General features: G+C 45.9%; 1 protein-coding gene across 1 annotated transcript in view; it reads right to left on the bottom strand.

The window, feature by feature from the left end:
- Positions 1-9,073: 9,073 nt before the first annotated feature.
- The window catches only part of LOC135377346 (cytosolic purine 5'-nucleotidase-like), a 35,445-nt gene continuing 19,234 nt past the window's right edge, over positions 9,074-25,284 (bottom strand). Inside the window, exons 2-18 of the mRNA XM_064609702.1 lie at positions 23,167-23,350; positions 21,126-21,243; positions 20,944-21,039; positions 19,950-20,038; positions 19,655-19,712; positions 19,500-19,593; positions 17,135-17,214; positions 17,006-17,066; positions 16,881-16,922; positions 16,538-16,630; positions 16,405-16,471; positions 13,776-13,998; positions 13,664-13,724; positions 12,889-12,946; positions 12,710-12,828; positions 11,415-11,573; positions 9,074-10,308 (exon numbers count right to left, since the gene is read on the bottom strand). Coding sequence (XP_064465772.1) covers positions 10,204-10,308; positions 11,415-11,573; positions 12,710-12,828; positions 12,889-12,946; positions 13,664-13,724; positions 13,776-13,998; positions 16,405-16,471; positions 16,538-16,630; positions 16,881-16,922; positions 17,006-17,066; positions 17,135-17,214; positions 19,500-19,593; positions 19,655-19,712; positions 19,950-20,038; positions 20,944-21,039; positions 21,126-21,243; positions 23,167-23,350 — 1,707 coding nt within the window. The 3' untranslated portion in view covers positions 9,074-10,203. The remainder of the gene's footprint in view (positions 10,309-11,414; positions 11,574-12,709; positions 12,829-12,888; positions 12,947-13,663; positions 13,725-13,775; positions 13,999-16,404; positions 16,472-16,537; positions 16,631-16,880; positions 16,923-17,005; positions 17,067-17,134; positions 17,215-19,499; positions 19,594-19,654; positions 19,713-19,949; positions 20,039-20,943; positions 21,040-21,125; positions 21,244-23,166; positions 23,351-25,284) is intronic.

The raw sequence follows: 25,284 nt of genomic DNA, 5'->3' as shown, positions 1-25,284 counted from the left end.
CTAAGTGGGGCTCTGTCTGACCGTTTTCCAATAAAATCCGGTGTGCGGCAGGGCTGTCCTTTGTCACCTGTGTCTCTACGCCATGGTCTTTAGTCCACTTTTGGAGTCTCTTGCAACTTTATACTCCCTTCACGTATGCTCAAACTACCTGGCTCTACAGCTCTTCCGCATTTTGCGTACGCGGATCACCTGTCTCTAATACTTAGAGATGAAGCTTCTGTTGCCGCTGTCTTAGGTGTTCCAGATGCCTATGGCAACGTATCGAATGCGCGCATTAATCGGGCGAAGAGTGTTTTGCTCTTCCTTAATGCTACCCCTTCGTGCCCTGCGCCCTTTGGCATTCCTGTTAAAGACGATGTTCGCATACTAGGGTATAGCTTTAATAGTTGCGGACTGTCGCCGTCCTCGTGGCCTGAGGGTGCACCAGCGCAGTGTCCCTGTTCTCGCTCATCTCAGAGGTTTGGTGCTCCCTATCACGTGTCGAGCGCGTCTTGCCACCTCATGGTTTTTCAGTAAGTGCTGGTACCATGGCAGTGTCGTTATTCCCCCTCGTCAGATCTTGGTCGCTGCTACTCGCACAGCTTTTCGTTTCACCTGGGGTGGCAGCGTGGAATGGGTGTCTCGCGCCCGCATGTGCCTGCAGCTGGAGTTAGGTGGTCTATGGGTTCCACATATGAAGACCAAGTGTCTCGCCCTTGGTCTTAAAGGTGTTTTTGATGCGCTCATGGAACCGTGCCACCCTGCCCATGATCTGTTACAGTTCCTCCTGGGTCCTGATGTCAGGTTCTTTTCGGCTTTTTCGCTGAGTAGGCCTCGATCTGAGTTTGTCGCACCCCAACTCAGGGAGTATGTCTCCTCCATGCGGCGCCTGCGTGAGTCCTTCCCTGGTGAACGCATTTCTACGTGGACTGTGAAGCGTCTGTACAAATCCCTGTTGGAGCTGCTCCCCATGCCTCCGGCGGCTGTGGGCCTTGATGTGCCCCGGCAGGTTGCTTGGCGTCTTGTCACCGCGGGCTGGTTGGACGCACGTCGGGCTAGCCTGCAATGGCGCTTGGCACACGGCGTTTTACCGCTTCGGGACCGTCTGGCTCGGTACGGAGTCGTCACTTCTGTCCTCCATTCTGTGCTTGTCACCAAACTGCGGAACACGCGTTTCATCATTGCCTTGTGCCCGATACGCTGTGGCACAAAGTTGAAGTTCTGTTCGGAGTGCCACGCATTCGGCGGGCTGTCATTCAAACGCTCTTTCAGCCTCCCGTCCCGCATCGCGATAGGAAACAGTTCCTCCTTCTGGCAGTTGAGATTAACTATCAGGTGTGGATTTCTCGCTGCATTGCAGCACAGGGTGGCCGCATCCGTAGTGTAGCAGAAGTGCTAAACCTTGTTCGAGCAGGGGTCCGTCGCGCTCTTCGTAGAGAGAAAGCTGTGCTGGGAGTTGTGCACTTTGCAAGACGATGGCAGACATCTTCGGTCCTCTTTGAAGATGATAGAGGTACGTAGTGCTTCACTTTTAGGTGGCCATGTACAGTGTGCCGTTGTCACGTTCGCAACTTTCCGCGAGTCTTCGTTCGTTGCATGGTGACGTCCAGCACACACATTAATCTAGAGATCATATTGCTCTAGAGTTGGCATCTACGTAGCCTTAGTTTAGTCCGTGTGAAACGTTAGAGGGAGCCAGACTAGAGGGAGCTGGTCTTCCGCTCCGATGCCAATACATATATATATATAGAATTCATGCCGATACACTCTCGTATAACCCGGGAGGAAAAATGCCGAGACTGGAACAAGAGTCGTTAAAATGGAAATGTCATACGATAACCCGCTGCCAAACTTCGTTCGGGTGAGGGAGTACCTCATCACCTGTGAATATACACTGGTGTTTATCCATATATGTATATGTGTGCCGCAGATGTAAAAAAGAAGGCCATTTCCGAACTACATGCACTATACCCCATTCTGCGAACGTTGCTTCATGTTAGGGCACGCTGAGAGTGAGCGCAAGGCTGCATGTAGGCGCTGCAGAGGAGATCACGCGACTGTGGTATGCGTACGGAGCAGGAGCTATACGCTGAAGCAATCCTGGGACGTCCGCGAGCCCAAGCAAGCAGCTTCATACAACCTGCTGCACCTTCGCGAACCGACGAAGCGTTCCCTCCTCTTACCACCGAGGAGACGTCTGTGCCCCCTGGAGACCAGGCCCAGGCTAAAGACCAGGAAGGCCATTCCACGTCAAGTGATCCAGAGGTGCCGCTCGACCCCCCCCCCCCCCCATAGAATTTCATGTGAATTTTTTTGGCGGTTCCGTATGACTCCGAAAGCAACAGAACATTGATCTTTTCTAACGAAATTTAAATTTATGTGGTGCAGAGCCCCTCAAAGATGCAGTGCTTGGCGAAAACCTGTGTCGTTTTAAGCAAGCATTACGGCCCACGTAAGGCACGGATCATGTTAAAAAGCGACTTATTTGATAGGGGCGGGAGTTCATTTTACTGCATGTAAGCAGTTTTCACCATCGCACTCGACGGGATCGATGCTTGTGGCGTGCACGAAATTTGCAAAGTTTGTGCAAGTTCAATCTTTTTTTTTTTTTGCAATATAAAATTCTGAAATATCTTCTTCAACTTTTTTTTTGTCATATAATCCCCACGCTGTGCTTTCAACACAAACAAATCCAACCCCACTGGTGCACCTATAAGCCGCAGTAAAAAAAAAACAGGAAGTTGTAAAAAATTCGACAAAAAATGCACATTTTTTGCGAAAAATTCGGTGTGAGGAGGTCGAGATAGAAGCGTGATCAAAGTGTCATTCGATGCACCGCCTTCCTAGCAAGATGTAGCAAAACAATCTCAGAGGTACTTTTTGTTTAACTCAAATAATATTTTTTTTAATTGAAATTAACTTCGCAAAAACGTGTATGCGCGCTGCGGCGCACCGCACCGAATGAACAACTGAGCGGGTCACTCACAAAACACTAGACGGAAAGAAAACACTAGGCAGCCGCATTATTGAAGAGCAAATTACGGTTGCAGACAGTGTTTGCCTCCTTCGAGACCCGACGGTTGTGCAGTGAGCGCTCATAAAGCTGGCCATCTTGCGCCCTCAACGAAACTTGTATAGCCGGCTCGCGGTGGTGGTAAGTAAGATATAAGTAAAGACACGGAGATAGGGGTCCATTCAGGCTTCATGGTACCATGTGGTTAATTTTTGGCCGTGTGGCATCCGGCGTCCGTCAGTCGAGTCGTTGACATGAGTAGAGTAGTCCCGACATGAACAGTGATCAAGTGCTGCCTGCACCGAACACAAGCGGAGAATGCTTTATTCACCAGTAAGTTCCTGGTATGGTTCCTTTCATTTTTTTTTCTTTTTTTTTACATGTGCATGGGGAGCTGTTGGAGCCTGGAGCGGCCGGAGGGATCTTGGTAGCCTTGGCGACCGACCGACCGGCGGGCGGGCGAGCCGGAATGCTAGGGGACGGCGTCTTCTCTGTGATCGGCTCGCGGAATCTTGTTTCTTGTTACCGTCGAACGTGTTTGTACAGCTAGGAGCGTAACACCTTTCTTCACGCAGCATGGTTACGTCAGGACTCACACTGGTAAGCGAAAGTCAGCGTATTTACCGAGGACTTACCGCGAACGCCAAGCAGACGACCTCGGAGACAATCGTCTGCGCTGCGCTCCCATTCGTGTGCCTGGCATACGTCATCATCGTGTTGGCTGCAGATGGAATGCGAACCTTGGGGCTCGTAATATGTAAGCTGTTTTGGGAAGAGAAACTTGGCTAAATTGACTCTGAAGCGGTGACGAACATTACCCTCTCGGGTACGTTCGTTACGCATACGTTCGTTACGCATACGTTCCCGGATGCGATAGTCCCTTTAAGACATCTGATGAAAGTATATGTGTTAATTTTCCGCACAGCACAAAAGGTTCTGATGCATGCAGTTCTTTTCTTTCCTTTTCTTTTTTAAAGAAAAATACGTACACAAACACAGCCGCATTCGTACACTCTCGACTTGCCCCCCGGGGTGTAACAAGGAGGCATGGAGGTAAGAAACTAAGGAGAGGGCTAAAAGATCGGAAGGCCGTGGGACCCCTCTAGCGGTCGCTCCTGGCAATACCACGCCCATCTAGTTGCCCGGTCACGTGATCCCCACATGTTTCGGTGTTATGGCGGTCTGCGCGGAGGCTTTGAAGTTTAGCAAACTTCATCTTCAGCAAACGCCTTACCTTCAAGGAGTCCATTCGCACAATACTTTGAAGGTTATGGGTTGTTTCAGCATTTGCCGCGTGATAAATCGCAGCAAAATAGCAAAACAGAAGAGAAGCCAGGCAATGTCACGATGACGTACGTATATCTTCTAGCGATTTAGTGATCCATTGCTTCCACACTGAGATGATCTATCTTGTGTTTCAACGGGTGTGATAACTTCGAACTCCAAATATGTTATGAAAGCGGAAACAAGTTATTCGGCCGCAGCTCGTCTCTGTATTCAGGTAAGATACGCCGCGGACATGGAGGACGCCATGTTTTATGACGTCTTGCCGTGACGTTTATGGGTCACGTGTGTGGGCAACTAACCACAATGCCATGCGCGGGTCACAGCACGCTCGCTTGCATTGGGAGAGGCGCTTAGGGCATCTCCTTAGTTTCTTACCTCCATGCAAGGAGGAGAGGGACGACTTATGACGTTATAACATCTGCACGGCCAGTCGAGGTCAGCGCATGTCTTTTTCTTTTTTTCGTTTGTAGTCGGTAAACCTAGAGTCACTAAATGAGCTTCGCTTCAGAGTATCGACACTGAGTTCCAAGAGTGAGCATGCGCCATCTTGTTTCCGCACCCCACCGGTACCCACGCGCACGCGCACCTTAGAGCACGATGCCATCCATCTTGCGCGGGCGAAATGTTCCTTTCGTCTACAAGCAGCAGTTGAGGGCAATGAGCTCACCTGGACATCCTCGGGACGCCCTGGCTGACAATACGTGGATTATCGCACTACAATCATACCCGCTTCTCTGTCCCACAGAGAGCATTATGTTAGACGTGTTTGATCCTCAAGTGGGGATGGTACGTGGTGCGGAAACAAGATGGCGCTCCTGGTCTCCCTTGGCCCCCAGTGTCGGTACTCTGAAGCGAAGCTTATTTAGTGACTCTAGGTAAACCTATTCTCTCGGATAGAAAGGGTGACCGTGGGCATGGAGGATTTCATTGTCCCGCGGGAGCTTCCCTGTGGGCAATGCTTCTTCAGAGCTGACATCAGCCCAGCAGGACAGCTGACTAGCAGACGATACTCTGAAGTCTGAACCAACAGAGTTTATTCACTGGCGTCACCCCGCCGCCATACTGTAGGTCCCTCGAAGTTATGTTCCCGCATTTGTTCGCTGCCATATACTATTTGGATGACTATTAACGTCGAAAACGTGGAAATTACTTGGATATGCTACAAACCACCACGCAGCACAATAACTTAACGAACCAAATATACGGCGACTGCGATATATGGGTGCCGGCTTCCATGGGACATGGCGGCCGATGGCAGCACATCTGCCTGCTAGCGACAGTGGCGGTTTCCTACGGATGACGTCATGTGAATACACCTTATACGCTCTGCAAGTAGGTCACGCTTCCGCACAGCTCCCTTTCCCTCAGCCTCTGACGTAACCTAACGCAGCACATAATTACCCCCCCCCCCCCAGCACAACAAACTGGACGCGGGGAGTCCACGTGGGTCGGTTCATGTGGAAAGGAAGCGTCCCCTCTCCCGCGCAGAAGATAAACTTGCACAGAGTATCAGTATCAGCGAGCGCGGAAGGTGTCATCAGCGCAAGGTCACAGGCTGGTACTGCTCTCCATCACCGTTGCGCACGGTCGCTTTTTTGCGGCGTACTTTAAATTCAATTTCTGCGATAATGGACCATTTCCGACAACGCGTATGCGCATGCCCAGCCCTTGAGTCCGCCATTTTTGAGCGGAAAACATCGCTATGGACCCACCTGCGGAAGACTGTCATGTTCATTGTGGTGAGATAATCGGTTTCCAGGTTACGCGGATGTTTGAGGTCTGGTAACGAGCGTACAATGCGCTTTCATCCGCATATTCTTCTTCCAAACTGCTCTTCCTACTTTCCCAGGCAACGTGCCAGTCCGAAAAGCGCGTCACCATTATTGGGGGAAAGATACGACGTTCCACATTCCGTCGCCAGGGGAGACGCGAATATGGAAATGGTCCATTATGACTCTGTGGGGTGAATTACTTCTCGTGGTGCATTTTACGGGCCTACATAACAGTTTTATACAAAGAAAATAGGGTGTTGAAAATGACTTCTGTGTTACTTTAAAGAAGCATGGAAGGCACTTGGAACATCTTTTTACTGCGTCATATGAGCATATACTGCCTTCAGGAACCGTCACGCAAAATCTTTCATTTGGGAAGCGCGAATTTACTGATAAAATTGCTTTGCAAGAGAGCGCGCAGCGCCTGCTCGCGTCTCGTGACGCGTCTTTTTCATTGGCCATCGGTAATCATCTGCTAGCGAGAACGACCAGTCGAGATATATGTCTGAAAGCGTCTGAGGACATATGTCGGCACAGTTCCCCTAGAAGTCGGCCCAGGACGCACATTTCCCCAGGGCGTCAGTCGTGACGTTGCCCACATACGTGAGGCCGACAACGGCAAGCCCTTTCACCACCACCACCACCAGTCGAGACGCGGAACGGGCGGCACTGCAAAAAGAAAGGACGAAAAAAGAAGGCGCTCGCCTCAGTATTGGCTAAAGGTATTGGTGAGGCACATGACGTTGCAGAATGGCAGCCGAGAGAAGCAAGTTTTCTGACCCGCGAGATTGAAAGCTCTTTTGCGGTCCAGGATTACGCGCTTCAGTCGAAGTTTTTCTGCGAATGTGTGTCCCGGGGCTTGTAATCCTAATGTCTATAGTTCTCCCGATATATTTGTCCATGCTCCTTCTTTCCATGCACATCTGCGAGCGCTCTACTGAGATTGGGCGATCGCCCCCTCCCTGAAACGGCGCTTCAAGAAAGAAAACACCCCACCTCCCTAAAATTGGGGGTCTGGATCTGCCCCTGGTTACAACGTAAATGTACAGACTGCTATACCGGATTGGGAAAGGGGGAATCGCTTCTACGCAAGACAATATAGCAGTGTTGTACCCGTTACCGAAATATGGTGTCGCGATACCGATACTCGTTACTTGAGTAAAAAGTATCGAAATACCGATAACGATACTTCTTTTTTAAAGTAACGAATACCGCTACCTTTACTAAAAAAAAGTAACGCGATACTTTGCCCGATACTTTTGTTTGAAACACGAAGATGATGCAACATACAAATACTGTATCGCTTACGTAAACAGTTTTGCAGTAAAAAGACAGCAGACTTTTATCAATAGCTCGTTCTGGAACTCGTCTTCTGCCATCCTTTCAGGCCGTGGTCTCTCCGGCAGTTGGCAGAGACCAATATGACAATTACGTTAGTGTCAGGCCCACACACCCTGGAGTCCGATTACCAAGGAATCCTATCCGAAGTTAACAATACCACAGTATATGTGAGCGTGACTCAGTGCGACACGGCAGCTAAGCAGTGGAATCCAGAGCGTACTGTCAATGACTTGACCTCTGTTCGTTGACTTCAACTCTTTTGTTGTGGTTATTTTCTCCAGTTTCTAAGAAAAGCAGTGAACATGTGTTTGGTATAGTAATTCTATAATTCCGGTTACGGAGCACTTGGACATGTCCACAGGCTTCTTGCCGAGGGCTAGGCGAACCATTGACAATGAACAAGAGTGAGAAATGTCGTCGGTGAAGAAAGGGTGGGGCACTAAAAAGTATCGGTATCGGTAACGATACGGAGATCGCGTTACCATAAATTTGTAACGGAAATACTCTTCCGATACCAATTTTAAAAAGTATCGCGATACGCACTCCGATACCGAAAAAGTATCGATTACAGTAACGGCGTTACTTGTAACGGCGATATGTACAACACTGCAATATAGAGAACGTTTGTTCGCACAGCGCTCAGAAACGGCGTAAAATATCGTCAAAACAGGAGTACTGGCGTGTTCTCCTAGCTTCGCCCTTGTCAATGACACATTTTGTAGAATTCCAGGACTATCCGTTGATTTGTATTGAGCCCAAAGGGGCCATTTCCATATTCGCGTCGCCCCTGGCGACGGAATGTCGAACGTCGTGTCTTTCCCCCCCAATAATGGTGACGCGCTTTTCGGACTGGCACATTGCGTGGGAAAGTAGCGAGAGAAGATTGGAAGAAGAATGCGGAAAGAGGTGAGAGCGCATTGTACTCGTTACCAGACCTCAAACGTCCGCGTAACCTTGAAACCGATAATCTCCCCACATTGAACATGACAGCTTCCCGCAGGTGGGTCCACATAGCGATGTTTTCCACTCAAAGATGGCTGTCTCAAGGGCTGGGCATGCGCATACGCGTTGTCGGAAATGGTCCATTCGCAAATATTTTAGTGCGCGACACTCTATCGAGATGGCAGCACATGTTCGAGACGCGCCAAACTTTAATTTATTAAAAATCAACGGCTCAACCTTGTCCTCTAAAAATATGTCATTGACTAGAGAAAAGCTAAGAGAACACACCAGTACCAATCTTATGATGATAGTTTAGGTCGTTCACGTGTCTTGTGCGAACGAAAATCACCCATTGACATTGACATAACGTTATGTCCAATCCAATGACTTCATTTGCTTCTCGAAAATAAAGACTTGACTTGAATCCGATTTATTCCATCAAAGCCATATCACTGGCGTGAGGTGCCTCATGATGACCCATGATAAACATAGCGGTGATACAAATGCTGACAAAAGGGAAATAATGGCTTCATTTTTCCCGCGGAGGCAACTAGAATGCAAGGCGTCCCACGCAGCAGCCAATGAGAAGTAGGACCTACATTTTTGCGCGGAAGCACCTGGAAGAGTGAGTGACGCGGCAATGATACCCCTCAGGATCTAGCGTCTTGTCATCCATGTCCATCCATTCCTTCGAAAAGTCTATTAGTGTACTATTAGGAAACTGACGACACAAAAAGAATAGTACGCTCAAACTCTTTATTTAGCCTTCCAAATACAATATACTACAAACTCAAAAGTCCCAACCACAAAAGTCTCATTACTCCCAAAAAACGCACAAGCAAAAGATTCTTAGAGAGCAATAAGTGCTGCACACGCAGGTTTCCACACACAGCAGCTGCCAGTTAAGTTAGGCATTATCTTAAAAAAAAAAAAACGCTCGTACGCTTATATATAGATATACGTATCTACATAAGTGTGTCTTTTCATTGTCACATATACGATAGCACTGAGTCTCTTGCACAAACAGAGCAGTAGAAGAGCAAACATTAGTGGAATTGAGCATCTTAGAGCTATCGCACACTGGGTGCACCAGAGACATAAACGTGGACCAGAAGCCAGCAGGTTACGAGATTTAAAACGCTAGCCCGCATTAAAAACGTAATCACTAGAGATGGGTAAAAGAGCTTTGTGTGTCATGTCCAGTGTTTTGAATCTCGCAACACTGGAGACAGTAACATAGAAGATGAGCACGGTGAGAGTTACTGAACAAGCTTATGTCAGAGAACCATCAACATTAGACTCTGTTCCTTACGCTCCTGTCCACCGTACATGCTACAAACCCCAAGCAGCACAACATCTTGGCCCAATATTCGGCCGACATTGCCAATATTGCGCAGACATTACCAATACCGGTCCAATATTGGGCCGAGATGTTGTGTTGGGGGCTGGCAAGGATGCTTTTCGGTGTTTCCGAGGTGCCATCAAAATTACTGCGAATCTTGTGACGCGACACCACTTTCTCCAGTGGTTTGGCACTTGCGAGGGTAAATAACATTACGTCCGCAGAAACAGAAGCTTAGTAAGTAACTCTGCACCGGAACAACACTAATTATTGCGCGACCGATGGTTACCATTCGAAAGAGCCCTTACTTGCCAACCCTCCGAAACACATTCCTCGGGAGCAAACAACACACGCCTAAGGCCACTTTGCGACTATGCGGAAAGTGAGCAGAAACAAACGAGGAGGGGCCGCTCAAAAATCCCGAGGCGGCTTACGCAGAAGAGACTTTTTACTCTATTTATTAACAAGGTGGTCCAAGCATCGGGAAGTTTGGAGGTAGCAAGTTATACCTTGGCACGGCAAAGCCTCTAGTTTTGGGCCTCTGTTTGCTTCTCGGCCTCTTCATCGTCGTCGTCAGTGTCGTGGTGGTGCGTGATTGTACTGGGGGTCTCGGGGAATCGAGCAGGGGGCACCTGGAAGCACAGGGCCCATGGTGAGATCACACTGGCTTATGAACCTGTCTCTCTTCTACAGTGATCCTGCACGTGAAATGACTGCCTTTCAGTGGCGTTTATGGACTCTGCAACAGAAAGCTTCGCTCACTTGCTCTGGCATGCAGAACTCAGGGTTGCCTACACAACTTGCAAATGGCTGAAAGAATTGAAATGTGGAGACCAATGACGAGCATTGGTCATTGTATCGTGTGCCTTATCTACGAATATGTTGGGCTGTCTCTTTACATTTTCACTTCCTACGATTCATCTTGACAGAGATCCATACAGCAGCAGTTACTCACTGGTAGCAGTTACACGCTGCAGGCTCTCCTTCACGTACCAAATGGCCGGGCTTCAAAATCAAGGTTGCCCACATTTACCAAATGCACAGGTCTTGTATTGCTTTCCACACTGTCATTCTCATAGACCTACCTACTCTCATACTAAAACCTATACTATGCAAAGAAGCATAGCTGGTTGTAATGAAGCATAACGAGGCAGCAAGGTTGAAATGAACAGTATTTATTGATAGCTCAGAGCTTATCTGTAGGTTATCTACGATATCTATTTCACAGCTCCCTCCCTTTTGCTTTTTCTATGGCACTACATTTCGCAGCCGAGTAAATGCAGCTTTGGCACGGCGTTAAAACTTTCTTCTCCAATTACATCCTTTTTGGAACTAAACGAGCACGTTACACGATCTATATAAGTTACATACGATCTTATTTCATTGCACGATTTCGACGTCCATCGATTTAAGTACAAACAAGGAGTAATCTAAACAATTTTTCCTCATCATCTCAAAATTCCCGGATTCGTAGACGCCCCAAAACTTTGCTTTCCCATGGTCCGGCGTCAAATCCATGCACAGCCTCGGAAACGACTTCCCCCGACGCCGCTATCTTTGCTCGCAACTAGGTACGTACTTACTCACTCGGCTAAAGAAAAAAGAGTGAGAGCGGTTAAGCATGTGGTCCTTTTATTCTGTACCCAAGGACCGTTTAAAGCTGCAGCGTGGGTTAAAGCATCAGGCCGTCAGTGTGCCACCTGCTAAGGGTTGCACAAGAGAAAAGAACCTGAGTTACCGTTATTTGTTGTGCCGCTACGCATGGCGGATGTACCTGCTCGCTTTTTGAGAAGCGACGCACGTGTTCCGCGGCTGGCTTCGCTTCGGGCTCTGGGTTGTCTCCGTTCATCTGCAGGTTTGGATCCTGTTCGTGGTCCACGGTCGATTCGTGTGGCATCTACACAAGAATGGAAACATCGTTACCGATGTCGTTTCCAACCTAATTCACGCAAACTGTTGCGGCACAGTCGGGTTAGCGCCCCTCTCCAGGAAATACAAACACTATGCTGAAATGGTTTATTTTGGAGAGAATTCGACAGTAGAAATGAATGGATGACGTTGCCCGTAGTGCTATGCTGCCGTCCTCGGGTGGTCGATGCATTTCGACCGCATAAGCCCTCAGCAGTTCCGGGCAGGATCAGATATGGACGAGCCAGGAGTACAGGTTCAATGATAGAGATTATTTATTGACAGTATCTGCGTGTCGTCTAGCAGAGGCCAACTTTAGCAATACATTTCTAGGACTCGCTACAGCTAGCAGACATTGCTGATTCGAGTTGCAACGGAAGAAATCAATGTCTTTGTTTATGTCAGTTTTTTTATCTTCAAAACAGATTCACGAGCGGATGGATTTTTATTAAAGTGCCACGCAAAGTTTCCTAGCTGCGCTGTCTTCCGCAAAGGACATTCTGCAGAATGTGCGAAGCTATCACGTTAAAGAACCATCGAGAAGGCAAGGTTAATCCACAGACTGCATTGGCCCTGATCACAGTTTTCGTGCAGCGTAAAATTGAGAAGCTTCATCGTGCATTCAAACGTTTGAACAACAAACCCCTCTACTAAGACATAATTCACTGGTAGATAAGGGAATGGAAGAGCGTCCTTTTGCGCTTCACTGCGACCAGCCACGACAAAAATATGTAAACCGAAACCAATTAATTACTGCAACAAATGACCCGCTTCGGTGGCAGATTTTTCTCTAAAAGGTGTCCACTGAAGGTCCCAAAAGGGGTAGCACCCATTTTAATGCCGATAGCGCCCTGCTTTAGAAGTTACGTTTTTTTTACGAAACTCATTCGAATTTTTAATTAAATAATGAGCGCCTCCCACTCATTCACACGGTGTGCAGCTTGTAGGTGGTATCGGACAGATACTTGTAAAAAAGAAAGTTCGTCGATTGGTGCACCAGTTCGCGAATTATTTAGCCCGGGGATTTAACTGAAACACCCGGTGTATTCTCTCATTGTGAGCAGAGAAACAGCCTTCCTCTTCACGCACATTTTAACGCTGAAAAGGAGCTCATCCCATACATACCAGCATTGGTGGTGCCCGGAACATGTAGCTGAACGGGTAGTACATGAGGTTCACAAATGTGTAACCGTAGATATCGGCGTATCGGCAAATCTGGTTCGCAAAGAATGTCTGCCTTGAGCCTGCAGCGGGGAAAAGTCACTTAGCACACATTGCGGCAAAATACCTCCCGCGTCACTGACCGCTGCGGAACAGGCTGCCCAAGATGCCGTAGCACATGTCGAGCTCGTGCGAGGTCTCCTAAAATGAACGAGAGGATTTGTGTCAGGTTGCTGTTACTCCAAAATACTCCAACGATGAACAACATTTCAAATACATAGATAAAATATATCCGTTACTTGTCCCACGGGGAGCACCAAAGTAGACAACATTTTTCTCATCGAGTGCAAGAAAATCGTGTAAAAATTTTGGAGCATTCAAATTTGTTTACGCGAATTAAGAAAAATTTAAGCCCGTTCGCTCTCGTACGGGGTTTCTTAAACTGGGTTCCGCAGCCAGTTGTGCAGCATTATGGAACGTGCACCACACAAAACATTTTCGTGGAAGCGTTACATGGATGATTTTCTCAATATAAACCCTTTAAAGATTGTATCCGTGAGCAGTATACTAATTAGTGGATGTCCCAAGATAGCCCAAAGATGCCAGGGCACTTCCTGGAGAAATGGTGGTGGAAACCTTCAAAGAGTTGTGTATTAGCAACGACTTGGACGGAACAGATGACAACCTGTTACGGGAGAGTCTGACAAAAGAACCCGACTCGGAGTGGGATATCTTTGTACGGTAAATCATTCCAAGTTCACTCTTCCTTAATGATTGAATGCTGTGTACCAGTGGAGATTTTTGCCCTTAGTTTTCTCTCGAGAGCACGCGGGCGGCTTATGCGTGGGATCGGCGTATAGCCCGGTTTATATGGTACTTTTGTCTTGGGGGCAGCGAAATAATAAGAGCCAAACTCACCCTGATGGACTGACGTAACGTACTGATGTCGGGAACATCGGTTGAGCTGCTGTCCAAGTTCCTGCAAAGTACGAGCGTTGAAGAAGGATGTGGAACGCTCGCCCAATCTCACCTATAAATGTCACCCAAGCATATGTCGAGCTCTTGGAGCTTTTCGAAAAGCGTCCACTTTGAGATGCTCACGCGGAGTTCTCGGGCCAGCTCCGGAATCATGAGGAATGTGCGCCAACCTCGGGTCTTCTTCGATTTAAGAATGTCACCATAGATGTGGTCTCCAATGTACAGTACGTCTTTACCCTTTGCACCAACAAATTCGGTGAAGACGTCGCAACTTCCTGCCAGAACAATGCAAGAAAGAAAAAACTTTGCAAACTTAGGTACAATACGGTCTCCCAATCGTGTATATAGTATTTCCCAGGTATGTCTTGCAGCTAACAGGGAAAAAGAAGTACATGTACACAATGAGCACTGTGCAAAGGTTGAGCCACATGTCTCACACTACCACCTCGAAACGATAAACAGTCCCTACACAATATGTACAGGAGGTAAGATACTATAACGAGCCAATACACACATCACCCACTATGTGTTGATCATAAACCTGTCCAAATCTGTGGTGATATGCAAATTGCACATTTTTTTTGACAAACTCGAAGCAGTGTGACACTTGCAAGCTGTCCACGCTCTAATACCCCTGCCACACACGTGCATTCTTCAATGATCATTGAGCCCAATAGTCATTGAACACGCGCTTGGCGCCATCTAGGGTGTAACATGTCAACGTTTCAGGGAGCATTGGATCCAACGCTCTTTGCAAAGTTGACACGTTACACGCTTGGTGGCGCCTCGTGCGTATTCAATGACGATTGGTTCCAGTGATCATTGAAGAGTGCACGTGTGGCAGGGGTATAATGCAGTGGTCCTCAACTTGCGTTATTGGAGGAAATTGGTGATCGCGCCAGCACGACTACGAGGAACCTACTACTAGAAGCACCATTGTAGAAGTGGGTCAGGCAAATTAGGCTTACTAGGTTGCAAGTTGTTAACTACACAGGTGAAACGACAAAGTGGAATCCCAAGTGGGATATAGCGGAACCACTTGAACAGCAAAGTGGTTTGAAATAGAACAATTTTCTTGCCAAAGTGAACTTGGAAATCAGAGTGAGCTTGGTTAGAGCGGTTGTGGGTTAAACTGGAACCCCTTTGAAAGTCAGAGTGGGTTAGACAAGGTCAACTTGTGGTGAGACATGAGGAACCCTAAACAGGAAATGGAAGGGGAGGCAATCCGATCCAATCCGTGTCTTTGAATCATTTGAACGTTGCGTCTGTTGCGTAGTGTGAACAGGAATGCACGCACTGAAACGTAATGGAGCTACTGAACCTGACCACAAATAACGACAAGGTAGGCAGCGACTTTTGTTGGGGTAACCAACATGCACTTTGTAAATCTCAATGTTCACTAACATTTCTTCAATATTGCGGGTCTGCACACACAAGTATAGTCTACATTACTGGTCAACTCCAATAAGAGCATGTCATAAGCAAAAGTGAGCACACAGCACAGGTAATATGAGACAATATGGACCTATCAAACGACGTTTGATGGAGATTTATTGCCAAAGGGCAGAAGAGATCGTGTTGAAATCAGAAGCCATCTTCTTTTGTAGACAGAAGCGACGTGGGCAAAGTTACGCAGAACGAGCTTCCCCCAGAAAAGGTCCGAGTCATTGCTGGTATGTAGTTGTTATTATCGCGTCGATATTCTCCCTCAAGTAGAGTAACAGGCACATTCTATTCATATGCGTGCATGTGTGCTAATTTAATCGGTGTTTTGATCGGAACCCTTTCCATATCTATGTCTGCCTGTGTACTTCAGAGCTGCCTTATGTTACTTGCATTGCTGCAAAACTAGCTGCGAGAGTAAAAATCTGAAACAAAAGTACTATGCTGTAAAATACATGTCTATGACTGACTATAAGTAGGGCCTGACTTTTTCGGGTTTTATTTTTGGCCAAATTCGGGGGGTAAAAATCGGGTGATATTTTTTATTTGAAAATTCGGGTGTATTCGGGTTAAATCCCGTTACGGCATATTCTGTCGTCAGGAATTCGGGTGATTTTTATTTGTTTAATAAAAATTTGTCTTAACATGGAGCTAATGTTTAGCAATGTTATCAAACTTTATTTTAATGCACGCTTATGAGTGTGCCACGCGACCCGGATGTTTTCGGGTAGATTCGGGTTAAACCCGAATTTTACAGATTTCGTTCGGGGGGTAAATATCGGGCGGATACGGGTTTAACCCTAAAAAGTCAGGCCCTAACTATAAGCTGGTAATTGAAGTGGAACCACTTGCAAATGGGTTCCAAAGTGGAACAGAATGCAAGTGGTTTTCCAAGTGGAACCACATGCAAGTGGGGTCCAAAGTGGAACAGCATGCAAGTGGTTTCCAAAGTGGAACCACTTGCAAAGTGTTTTTTTTTTTTAAGTGCACTATTTCCAAGTGGTTTCCCAAAGGGGTATTTGTTTCATGAACAACTTGCAAGTGGTTCCACGTGCAGATATTTTTCACTTGGGTTTGTTTGATTATTGATTGTTGCCATATTCATCGGACTGTTTGAGAAGCACTTTGATGCTGCACTGGCAATGATTCTCAATGCCATTCCTGTTGGACTTTCACTCATGGGGTTGAGAACAACTGCTCTAATGCAATAGCTCCTAAATATGCCAAAAGCCACACACCTCCTGAATAAACCTGGCCAGGTTGTAGTGGTCCGATGTGAGTTCCTATACGCAGTGCTCCTGTGCTCTGTGTGGAACAAGGATGCAGCATTCAATGTTCAATTTCCGCACGCTCTAGTCACTCCGTACTTACAGTATCCACCTGTCTGAGAATGGTGCCTTCGCCAAAGAAAAGGGGCTTCAGGGCATCAACTACAATGAAGTCAAAGTACGACTCCCAGTTCCTCTGAAAAAGTCAGTTCCCGAACAAGACGATGTTAAACAAGTTCTACCCGTTCGAAACCGCCGACTATAAACGCTCCGACGCAATGAAGCTTATCTTTTTGCAGAGCGTTTATTGGAGTTTTAACTACACTGCTCGAAACAAGACTGTGCAATATATACATATCTGCTATATCTGATCCGGAAAATGCCGCCTGGGGTAGAACTCAGATTTTTTTTTTTTAATACAGAAAGTGGGTAGAACGGATACGTACACTTTTAGTGTTGGGGAAGTCGAACAGGTACTGCATAATTTTCTGCAAAGAGGATATGCGAGTCATGATCGTAGCCCCTTCCACATAGGAAACAAACAAAAAAAGAAATTGGACGCAGGTCTTACAGTCGTGTATGCATAGTCGCTGTTGGTGAGCAGAAATAGCTTCTTGTTGTGCGACCGCATCCTGAAATCGTGGTCAATTCAGCTTTAGCAGCTCATGTTTTATCACTCTGGTTGTCGACTGGGACTCACCTATCAAGAAGCAATGGAAGCCTTTCATCTTTCTCGAGATACTTGTCAAGGTTATTGACGGTCGCAGTCTTCAGTTGGCCCTAATAAGGAATCGTACGTGTCACACGTGGAGTCGTTCTTGTCATAAATTAGAGGAGTCTTATTCTAATTTTAAGTCCATAATTCGCCGTGAATTCGGGCACCGCTTGTGCATAACAACGTCAATATTAACATAGCAACGCCTGCTATAATAGGGAAAGACACACACGGGTTTTATTGTATGTCACATGATAGTAGGCTTTGTTTCAAACATACTGCATCAGGTCCACCATGTAGTCCTCCCAAAAACTCTGCTACATATATTCGAATGTGCTCTAGATACAAATGTGACACCGATTTCAAGTAAACAAAAAAATTGGATGGCAACTGTGTAGCAACTACTTGTGTAACTACTTGTGGTGTACACGGTGTGGTGTACTTGTGGTACACACCATGTGTATCCACATTGGTTGACTGCCAACTTCACTACAGACCTCTCCAGTATCATCGGGCGCCCTCAAGTGACTGTCTACCAGTGATGGCCACTAGCTACTTCTACAGTAGTTTAACTATAACTACTAACTACTTCGTGATGGAGTAGTTTAACTAGTAGTTCAACTACTTTTCAGGGGAGGTAGTTAAAACTACTTCTTTAACTACTGCGACGTACTTTAACTACAACTCTAACTACTTAATGTTGTCCATCGACACCAATCCCATTCTATAGTGTTCTTGGACACCTAAATATGAACCACAAGCAGCGATAAAAGTGAAGATTTAGTACACATGCACGGCACAATTGCTCTGCACCTCTGTTCTCATCAAACAATCAAGGTATCAAGGTAATCAATCATCAATCAAGGTAAAAGTCGGAAGCACAATCGTGCCGTAAAGCTTGCGGCAAAATCAGAAGTAGTTGGCGCCTGCAGTAACCTAACTACTGTGGTTAACTACTTGAAATAGTAGTTTAACTAGTAGTTGCACACTACATTTCTGCAAGTAGTTGATAACTACTTTTTAACTACAATCAGGTAGTTTAACTAGTAGTTCAACTACTTTTCAGGGGAGGTAGTTAAAACTACTTCTTTAACTACTGCGATGTACTTTAACTACAACTCTAACTACTTAATGTTGTCCATCGACACCAATCCCATTCTATAGTGTTCTTGGACACCTAAATATGAACCACAAGCAGCGATAAAAGTGAAGATTTAGTACACATGCACGGCACAATTGCTCTGCACCTCTGTTCTCATCAAACAATCAAGGTATCAAGGTAATCAATCATCAATCAAGGTAAAAGTCGGAAGCACAATCGTGCCGTAAAGCTTGCGGCAAAATCAGAAGTAGTTGGCGCCTGCAGTAACCTAACTACTGTGGTTAACTACTTGAAATAGTAGTTTAACTAGTAGTTGCACACTACATTTCTGCAAGTAGTTGATAACTACTTTTTAACTACAATCAGGTAGTTTAACTAGTAGTTTAACTACATGTAGTTAACTACTGGCCATCACTGCTGTCTACAATGTATATTAAAAATCAGAACTCTGTAATCGAAAACCATGAATTCAAATCTGATGCTATTTGAATAATGCTTTTCTATTTAATAGTTCTTAGTAATTAAATTTTTTCTAATTCTGAATAATTTTGTAATGCAATTTGAATAGTACTCACAGACAACTGAGTATTTGCAGCTTTCAAATATTTTTCAAATGTTACTGAAACGAAGTGCAGCACCTTTGTTGGTGCACTCTCACGTCATTGCGGACGAGAACGGGGCAGGGCAAAAATTCACGTATAATAAAACGTGTTGAGCAATGATGGTGGTGACACGCTGCCTGTTATGGCCCCAGTATCAATGCGAAGCAAACTGGTATATAACAGATACTGACTCTATCTTAAATACTTCTGGGAGCAACTTGGTACTTTAAAAGTCAGTATTTATAGTACCTTAACTGTAAATACTTTTACGCAGTACCTTGAAGTCATTTTTTAACTCAGTCCTAAGATGCTCCTCTTTCATTTATTTTTTTCGTGGGGTATAGGAAGGTTGAGAAAAATTCGAGGGCGGATCAAAAAGTCATGTCTCCATGACTGTACTTTCCTATGTGCTGCAGCCTCTGGAAGGGTTCCTGTACAGTATTATACTCAAGTTCAACTCTACCAAATTCGTGGCGCTGTCGAACACTATGACGTCATTTGTTTACAAACAGGGAGAGGTCAATACGTATACGAATTCGGTTTGAAACTGAAATAAACAACTTCAATTCAATTCGCAATGTCCGTGAAATATTTTGTTAAATTTTGGAAATTTTGCTATTTGCACAGCTCTACTAAAAATGCTTACATAAGTATGAATGGCATCAACAGCCCCTCTGACGTCTTGGAAGATGGACTTGAATGACATGAAAAGGTTTCCAATTTTGACGCCAGTCTTCGTACTGCAGATGAATTGAGGCACGTTAACACCATTTATCAACGTGAAAGCAGTTGGATACTTGCGGTATGTATAGTGCTGATGTGCAAAAGAAGTCCACCAGGCAAGCCAGCAGGTACGTCTCTAAAAAAGCAAAATGTGCCGGGATCAGGTACGTGTCTGGAACGTACGTTTCGCTGTGACTGTGTTTGCTATGCACACTAAATTTACAAAATGACAACCATTTTGTGGCCTGCGAGCCGAGTGGAACTTTCCAGTTCAGTAGCTCCACATGAAAACACAGACACAACCTATATTAAGCAAGAGGAAACATATCCGTGAGACGGTGCAGAAGTGGATGGATTTTATTTTTTCTCTCACCTGGTAAATTGAACAGCGTGTTGAGCACAAACACCCGGGACTCATCAAGTTTGATGAACTTGTTTGGATACAGTTTGTAAATTTCACCTCTGGGAGCAAAAGAAGAAAGTGAAACAACTGTCAAAACAAGTGTTGAGAGTCACGAAATAAGCTTCGCTTCACGGTAGCGACAATGAGTTCCGAGGACGAGCAGGAGAGGCCATGTTGTTTCCGTCTCACCTGACGGCACTCACGATGCCGTCTTTCGAGCACGCTCGGAAATGTTGCTCCTAGTGCGAGCAGCTCACCGTGGTAGATACCTTGACCTCCTCCAGACGTTCTTTTAGACAATACATTGTACGGACAATACATTGTACATGACAATACGGCCTCCAGGGAGGGCATTGTTATGTTAGCTATCTCTGCTCCTCAACTGGGGATGGCGTTTGCGCGGAGCAGAAACAAGATTGCTTCCCTGCTCGCCTGTGGAGCTCAGTGTCGCTGCTCTAGTTGAGCAAACGTCGCTTTTATTAGGCGTGTGCAAATAATTTAATGCGACAAATATAATTTCGAATAATGCACTATTTGAAATTAGAATCAAATTCTGACGTTTAAACTCGCGGGTCAAAGTTGAGTAGGCATCTGGAACTCGCTCATTCATTTGTAGGGTAAGCCCTTCATCTAGTTACACGTCGTTTCTCGAAAACTAGTTCATGTCCACTCCTCCTTGACATGTATCATGTATCATGTTAACCAGGCCAGGACCACCCTGGCCACTGTACAATGTGTGTTAACACATCTTGCCTCACAAGCAACACTTGCCACCATTCTAAACCATGCAGTGAGTGGCCCAAGCTTGCTATGGGGGAAATCATGAAGTTTTATTGCAATTGCAAATGGACAAATATGTGGTTTCGTCTTTAGGACTGGTTGTCTTTGTCGTGTGCCTGTGCCCATCACTCAAGTTTCTGTTAAAACTCTACAAACCTGCATGAAACTTGCCACAACAACTCACGTTTTTAGAAATTGAAATCCGTGGCAGCAAACCAGTATATTTCCATAGGGGTCTACTTTGAGCAGGTTTCCGTACTGTGTGTCAAACCAAAGGCCTCTGAAAAAAAAAACGACAAAAATGTTAGATGCTTTTCACTTAGCTGCTAAAATCTCTTGAACTGTGTACGAGAAAGAGACACACACCTAATGGGGAAGGTTGGATCGTACTGGAACTGCCTTAGTTCCGATGGGTAGCCGATGGAAACGAGCTGGTCCACCAGCAGGTGGAACTGAAAGGCCTCATAGTCCGGCGATTTGTACTCTGAAAAAGATATATGAACATTTTTTTGAGCCTAAGTTTTCACAGAGCTTATAATTCGGGTCTGAGGTTTTTGGGTAATATTTTTTTGAAAAATTTGGGGTGTGAAAATCGGGTGGAAAACAGCAGCACCCGATTCGGGTGAATTCGGGTGTAAAATTTCTGGGATGACACGATACACGTACAAATCAGGTTTATTAGGCTCGTTATTACATATCACGAATGTAAAAAGAAATCAGCTTCCAAACTAAGTAATAATACTGTCTGCTACAAAATGAGGAGGGTGTTAAAAGGTCCATGGTAATTCAAACCTGCAAACGCCAGTTTGATCTAAACACTTGTTTACAAAAAGCATTGCGCTCCTCTGAACTCATCTGTTACCTTTCAGGCCTCTACACAGCTTGCTCAAGGACCTTCCTATATCACAGCCTGCCACCTCTATAGTACACCTTCGTAAGACTGCTGATATATTTCCGGTACGGATTAAAGCACTACTTTGCTTAACCTGACGCTGTTACAAGTCTACACGTGAGAAACGTCAACAAGATGCACAGCTTCCGCTTTCGTTTCCGCGTCGAAGTAGGAGAAAAGAGTGTCGGAGTTCCGTTACGTTCGGTGGTCCATCGACAATTATGCGTACTTTTGCTCCCTACATCTCTTTTTCTTTTATTTTTTATTTTTTTATTTTTTTTTCAGAAATATCGTTTGCTTCTCGAACACCTCCTTGAGGCAGGGCCGGTGCTGGAGGTGTGTGGGGCCTGATGCAAAGGCACATCGCGGGGCCTGTTTCACACGATTAAGTGCATACAGTGAACCCTCGTTATTATGACCATGGTCGTTCCCGAAAATTTTGGTCATAATGCGGAATTGTCATATTAACGGGAGGGATTTGCAGAGGTTTCACAGCATTGTTCCCCAAGAGTATGGTCGTAAAGCGCGTATGTCAGATTATCGGGGGTCATATTAACGAGGGTTCACTGTACTTGATATTAAAAAAAAAAGAAAAGTAATCCCTGGTTGAGAGCGTCATAGCTTTCACGCTGCCGTCACATGAGCGCTCAACGTCGTGTCTTCACCTACACTGATAACCGTAGGGAATATCCTGCGACGCAACCACAAGATATTCCGTAGCAGACGACAGGAAACCACGCTGACGGTGTCGTCTGCTAAATGCGCCAGTACGCCACTTACGGTATTCTGCACCGCGTGAATGCTCAACATAACACGGGACGGAACTTTGACGAGCTCACTAGTTCATTAGTAACTAGTGAGCGTATTCAGCGAACGCGTGAACGGACGCGGCAGACGCAACGCGCAACGGCCGGAAGCCACATGCGCCTTCCCCCTTGGGCTGCGGTTGTCTCCTCCTTCCGTCTCTCTCCCACTACCGCGCAGTCATCCGTCGTGATTCCGGGTCGCGCGACAGAAGCACGGAGGGTTCCAAGGATTCGAAAAGATATCGTTTTTTTTGTGTGTGTGTGTGGTAAATTCGAGGAAGAATCGGGTAGAACCCGAAAACCTCAGCCCTTACTTACAATCGGGTCATGAAGGTAAAAAAATACGATTCTTGGCATCTCAATTGCGAGTGCTGCCTACTGACTTTTTCTTATTACATTTGGTGCTAACAGTGTGAGGCAGCTGCGGGCTATAAGCAGTGCGCGAATAAAGAAAATAACGAAAGAAAACGGGGAAAGCCAGCCTCACGGAATATTCTAGTGGAAGAAAAAGCGAAAACACTGCCCACATTGCCGAAGTTCCATCCGGTGTTATGTTGAGCATTCACACGGTGCGGAATATCGGGGTGCCGTACTACGCGTTTAGCAGACGACACTTAGCAGACGACACCGTCAGCGTCTTTTCCTGTCGTCTGCTACGGAATATCTTGTGGCTGTGTAGCAGTACGTAGCAGTAGCAGAAAGTACTTACGGGCCAACGTGTAGTCCATGTCGAAACCGAAAAATTTAATTTTTTCCAAGTGCAGACTTCGGTTGACAAAGATTCGGTGCTGCGGCGCCCTGTAGTATTTTTTGGGTGCTCCCACCTGCGAGCCATCGTCCATGTTGAACCCTGTCGGGACGCCATCGGCTATTGTTTGGGATGCTCGGTGCACCTGCAGGTTCAAAAATACAACTACCTTTAGTTACTTTCGTCGTTTAAATCGTTTAGGCAGACGACTCCAAAAACTTGCTTCAAAACCCCGTAATTAAACGGGTGTTTACTAAGGACACAGATAATACTTTGCTGCCCTTATCATTATGTCCAGATATAGGTACAATATAAATATACCGATAAACGGTACTGGTTGGGGAAGACTTTGCATTGGCAGCACTTTGGTTGGAGTACCAGGCAGAATTTTAAGCCTGGGAAGGAGGGCTTTGAAAGAAGATGTTGGAATGAAAGTTACTACAAAGATATCTGTTACACTTTTTTTTTTCTTTTTTGCAACACATCCGCGCATTTCCTGCACGAAATACGCATAAAATTTGCACAGACTGGTCCGGGACACATCTAATTCGTGTGTGACAGCGACCATAACAAGTGCTGCTTTTTTTTCGAGTGCCAATCACACAATCCAGCTGCGCACCGCCTCAAACTGAACCTCCATTAAACTAAATTCAACGCAGAACATCAATCAAACTGGAGTGAACTCAATATTGAATGAAAAGAAACATTTGAAAGCATGCGCATGCTTTTTATATACGACTTTGGCAGCACCGCCTAACACCCGGGCTCCATCTACCTCCATACGGGGTGGCACGGCTTGGACGGCGGGTTTCGCCTCCATACTCGAGTCGCAGTACTGACGTCGGCCCTCGGTCAGGATGTTGTCACCGTCGTCCGCACTGTAGTTGGCACTCCTGAGCATGACCACCACGGCAACGGCCCACCTTAACAACCAAGAGCGCGCGCCCCACGCGCCCCATTTCGTTCAGTAAACGTTTAGCGGCACATCAGTGCAGTATTTTGAGACAAAATGCGTCATCTTTCCAGTGTTTCAAATATTACAACACTTCGCAGAAATCTGTGGTGGTGGTGGTGATGCAAGGGCTTGCCGTTGTCGGCGTCACAGAAAAAGAGTTGGCCAATCACGGCCAACGGTTACGGTCTTGGCGCGCACTCTGGTAGACGAGATATCATTCGCGGGAAATTCGAAAGAAGCAGAGAGAGAGAGTCCGAGTTATGTACAAGAACAGTTGTATTTTCATCCAGTGTTAGTAAAGTCAGCTTGCTTTTTCTATCTTATATATTTCCAAGATGAAACTGTAAGCAAGGGCAACAATACCGCCGTATTAATATCATACATAATAAGCATTAATATACTAATTAATATAATAATACAACGTTAATATAATAATACAGCCGTGCAAAATAGGAGATAATTTCGGTGCTCACGTACATTGTCAAACAACGTTCGACGAGAACTGCGTATTTTTCTTGAGTTGCCATTCATATTTTCGGTACACGGTTTGGAAATGCGCAGCTTATTTATTTCTCTCGGTGCGTTAAGTGGAATTTATTAGTAATGAATTCTGCACACACCGTCCGGCTCCCACAATAACTACACCGTTCCTGTTTTCTTTTTCTTTTCTTTTTTTTCGTGTATGCTTTTATTTTATGGTAACTACGGTCAGTTCTTTTCTGTGCTGCCCTCCGTGATGTGGTCTATAAGGTCAATGTCTAGATCTGAGCTTGAGGCCCCTGTAATCTACTGCATACCTTTGTGACACGTTAGGTGAATACCCCGCATGTGTATAACGACTACGATCACAAAAGCTCTATGACAACACGGGGGTATCCCGTAATCCCGCAGTTAAGAACCCACAGGTCCGAAATCGGCAGAGGGCCATCCAAAAAAAATTCAGATTAAGACATCTGATGAAAGTGTGTGTGTCATTATACCGAATAGCGCGAAAGGTTTTGATGTGTGCAATTTGTTTCTCAGAAAAAAACTCACATAAACATAGCTCCGCGCCTTCACCCTTAACTCGCCACTCAAGCTATAACGAGGATGAGGAGGTATGATGGCACGTCACCGATGACGGC

The sequence above is a fragment of the Ornithodoros turicata genome, chromosome 1 (genome assembly GCF_037126465.1).
Source record: "Ornithodoros turicata isolate Travis chromosome 1, ASM3712646v1, whole genome shotgun sequence".
NCBI lineage: Eukaryota > Metazoa > Arthropoda > Arachnida > Ixodida > Argasidae > Ornithodoros > Ornithodoros turicata.
The sequence above is the reverse complement of the archived record's forward strand: the minus strand, read 5'-3'. Positions and strand labels throughout refer to the sequence as shown.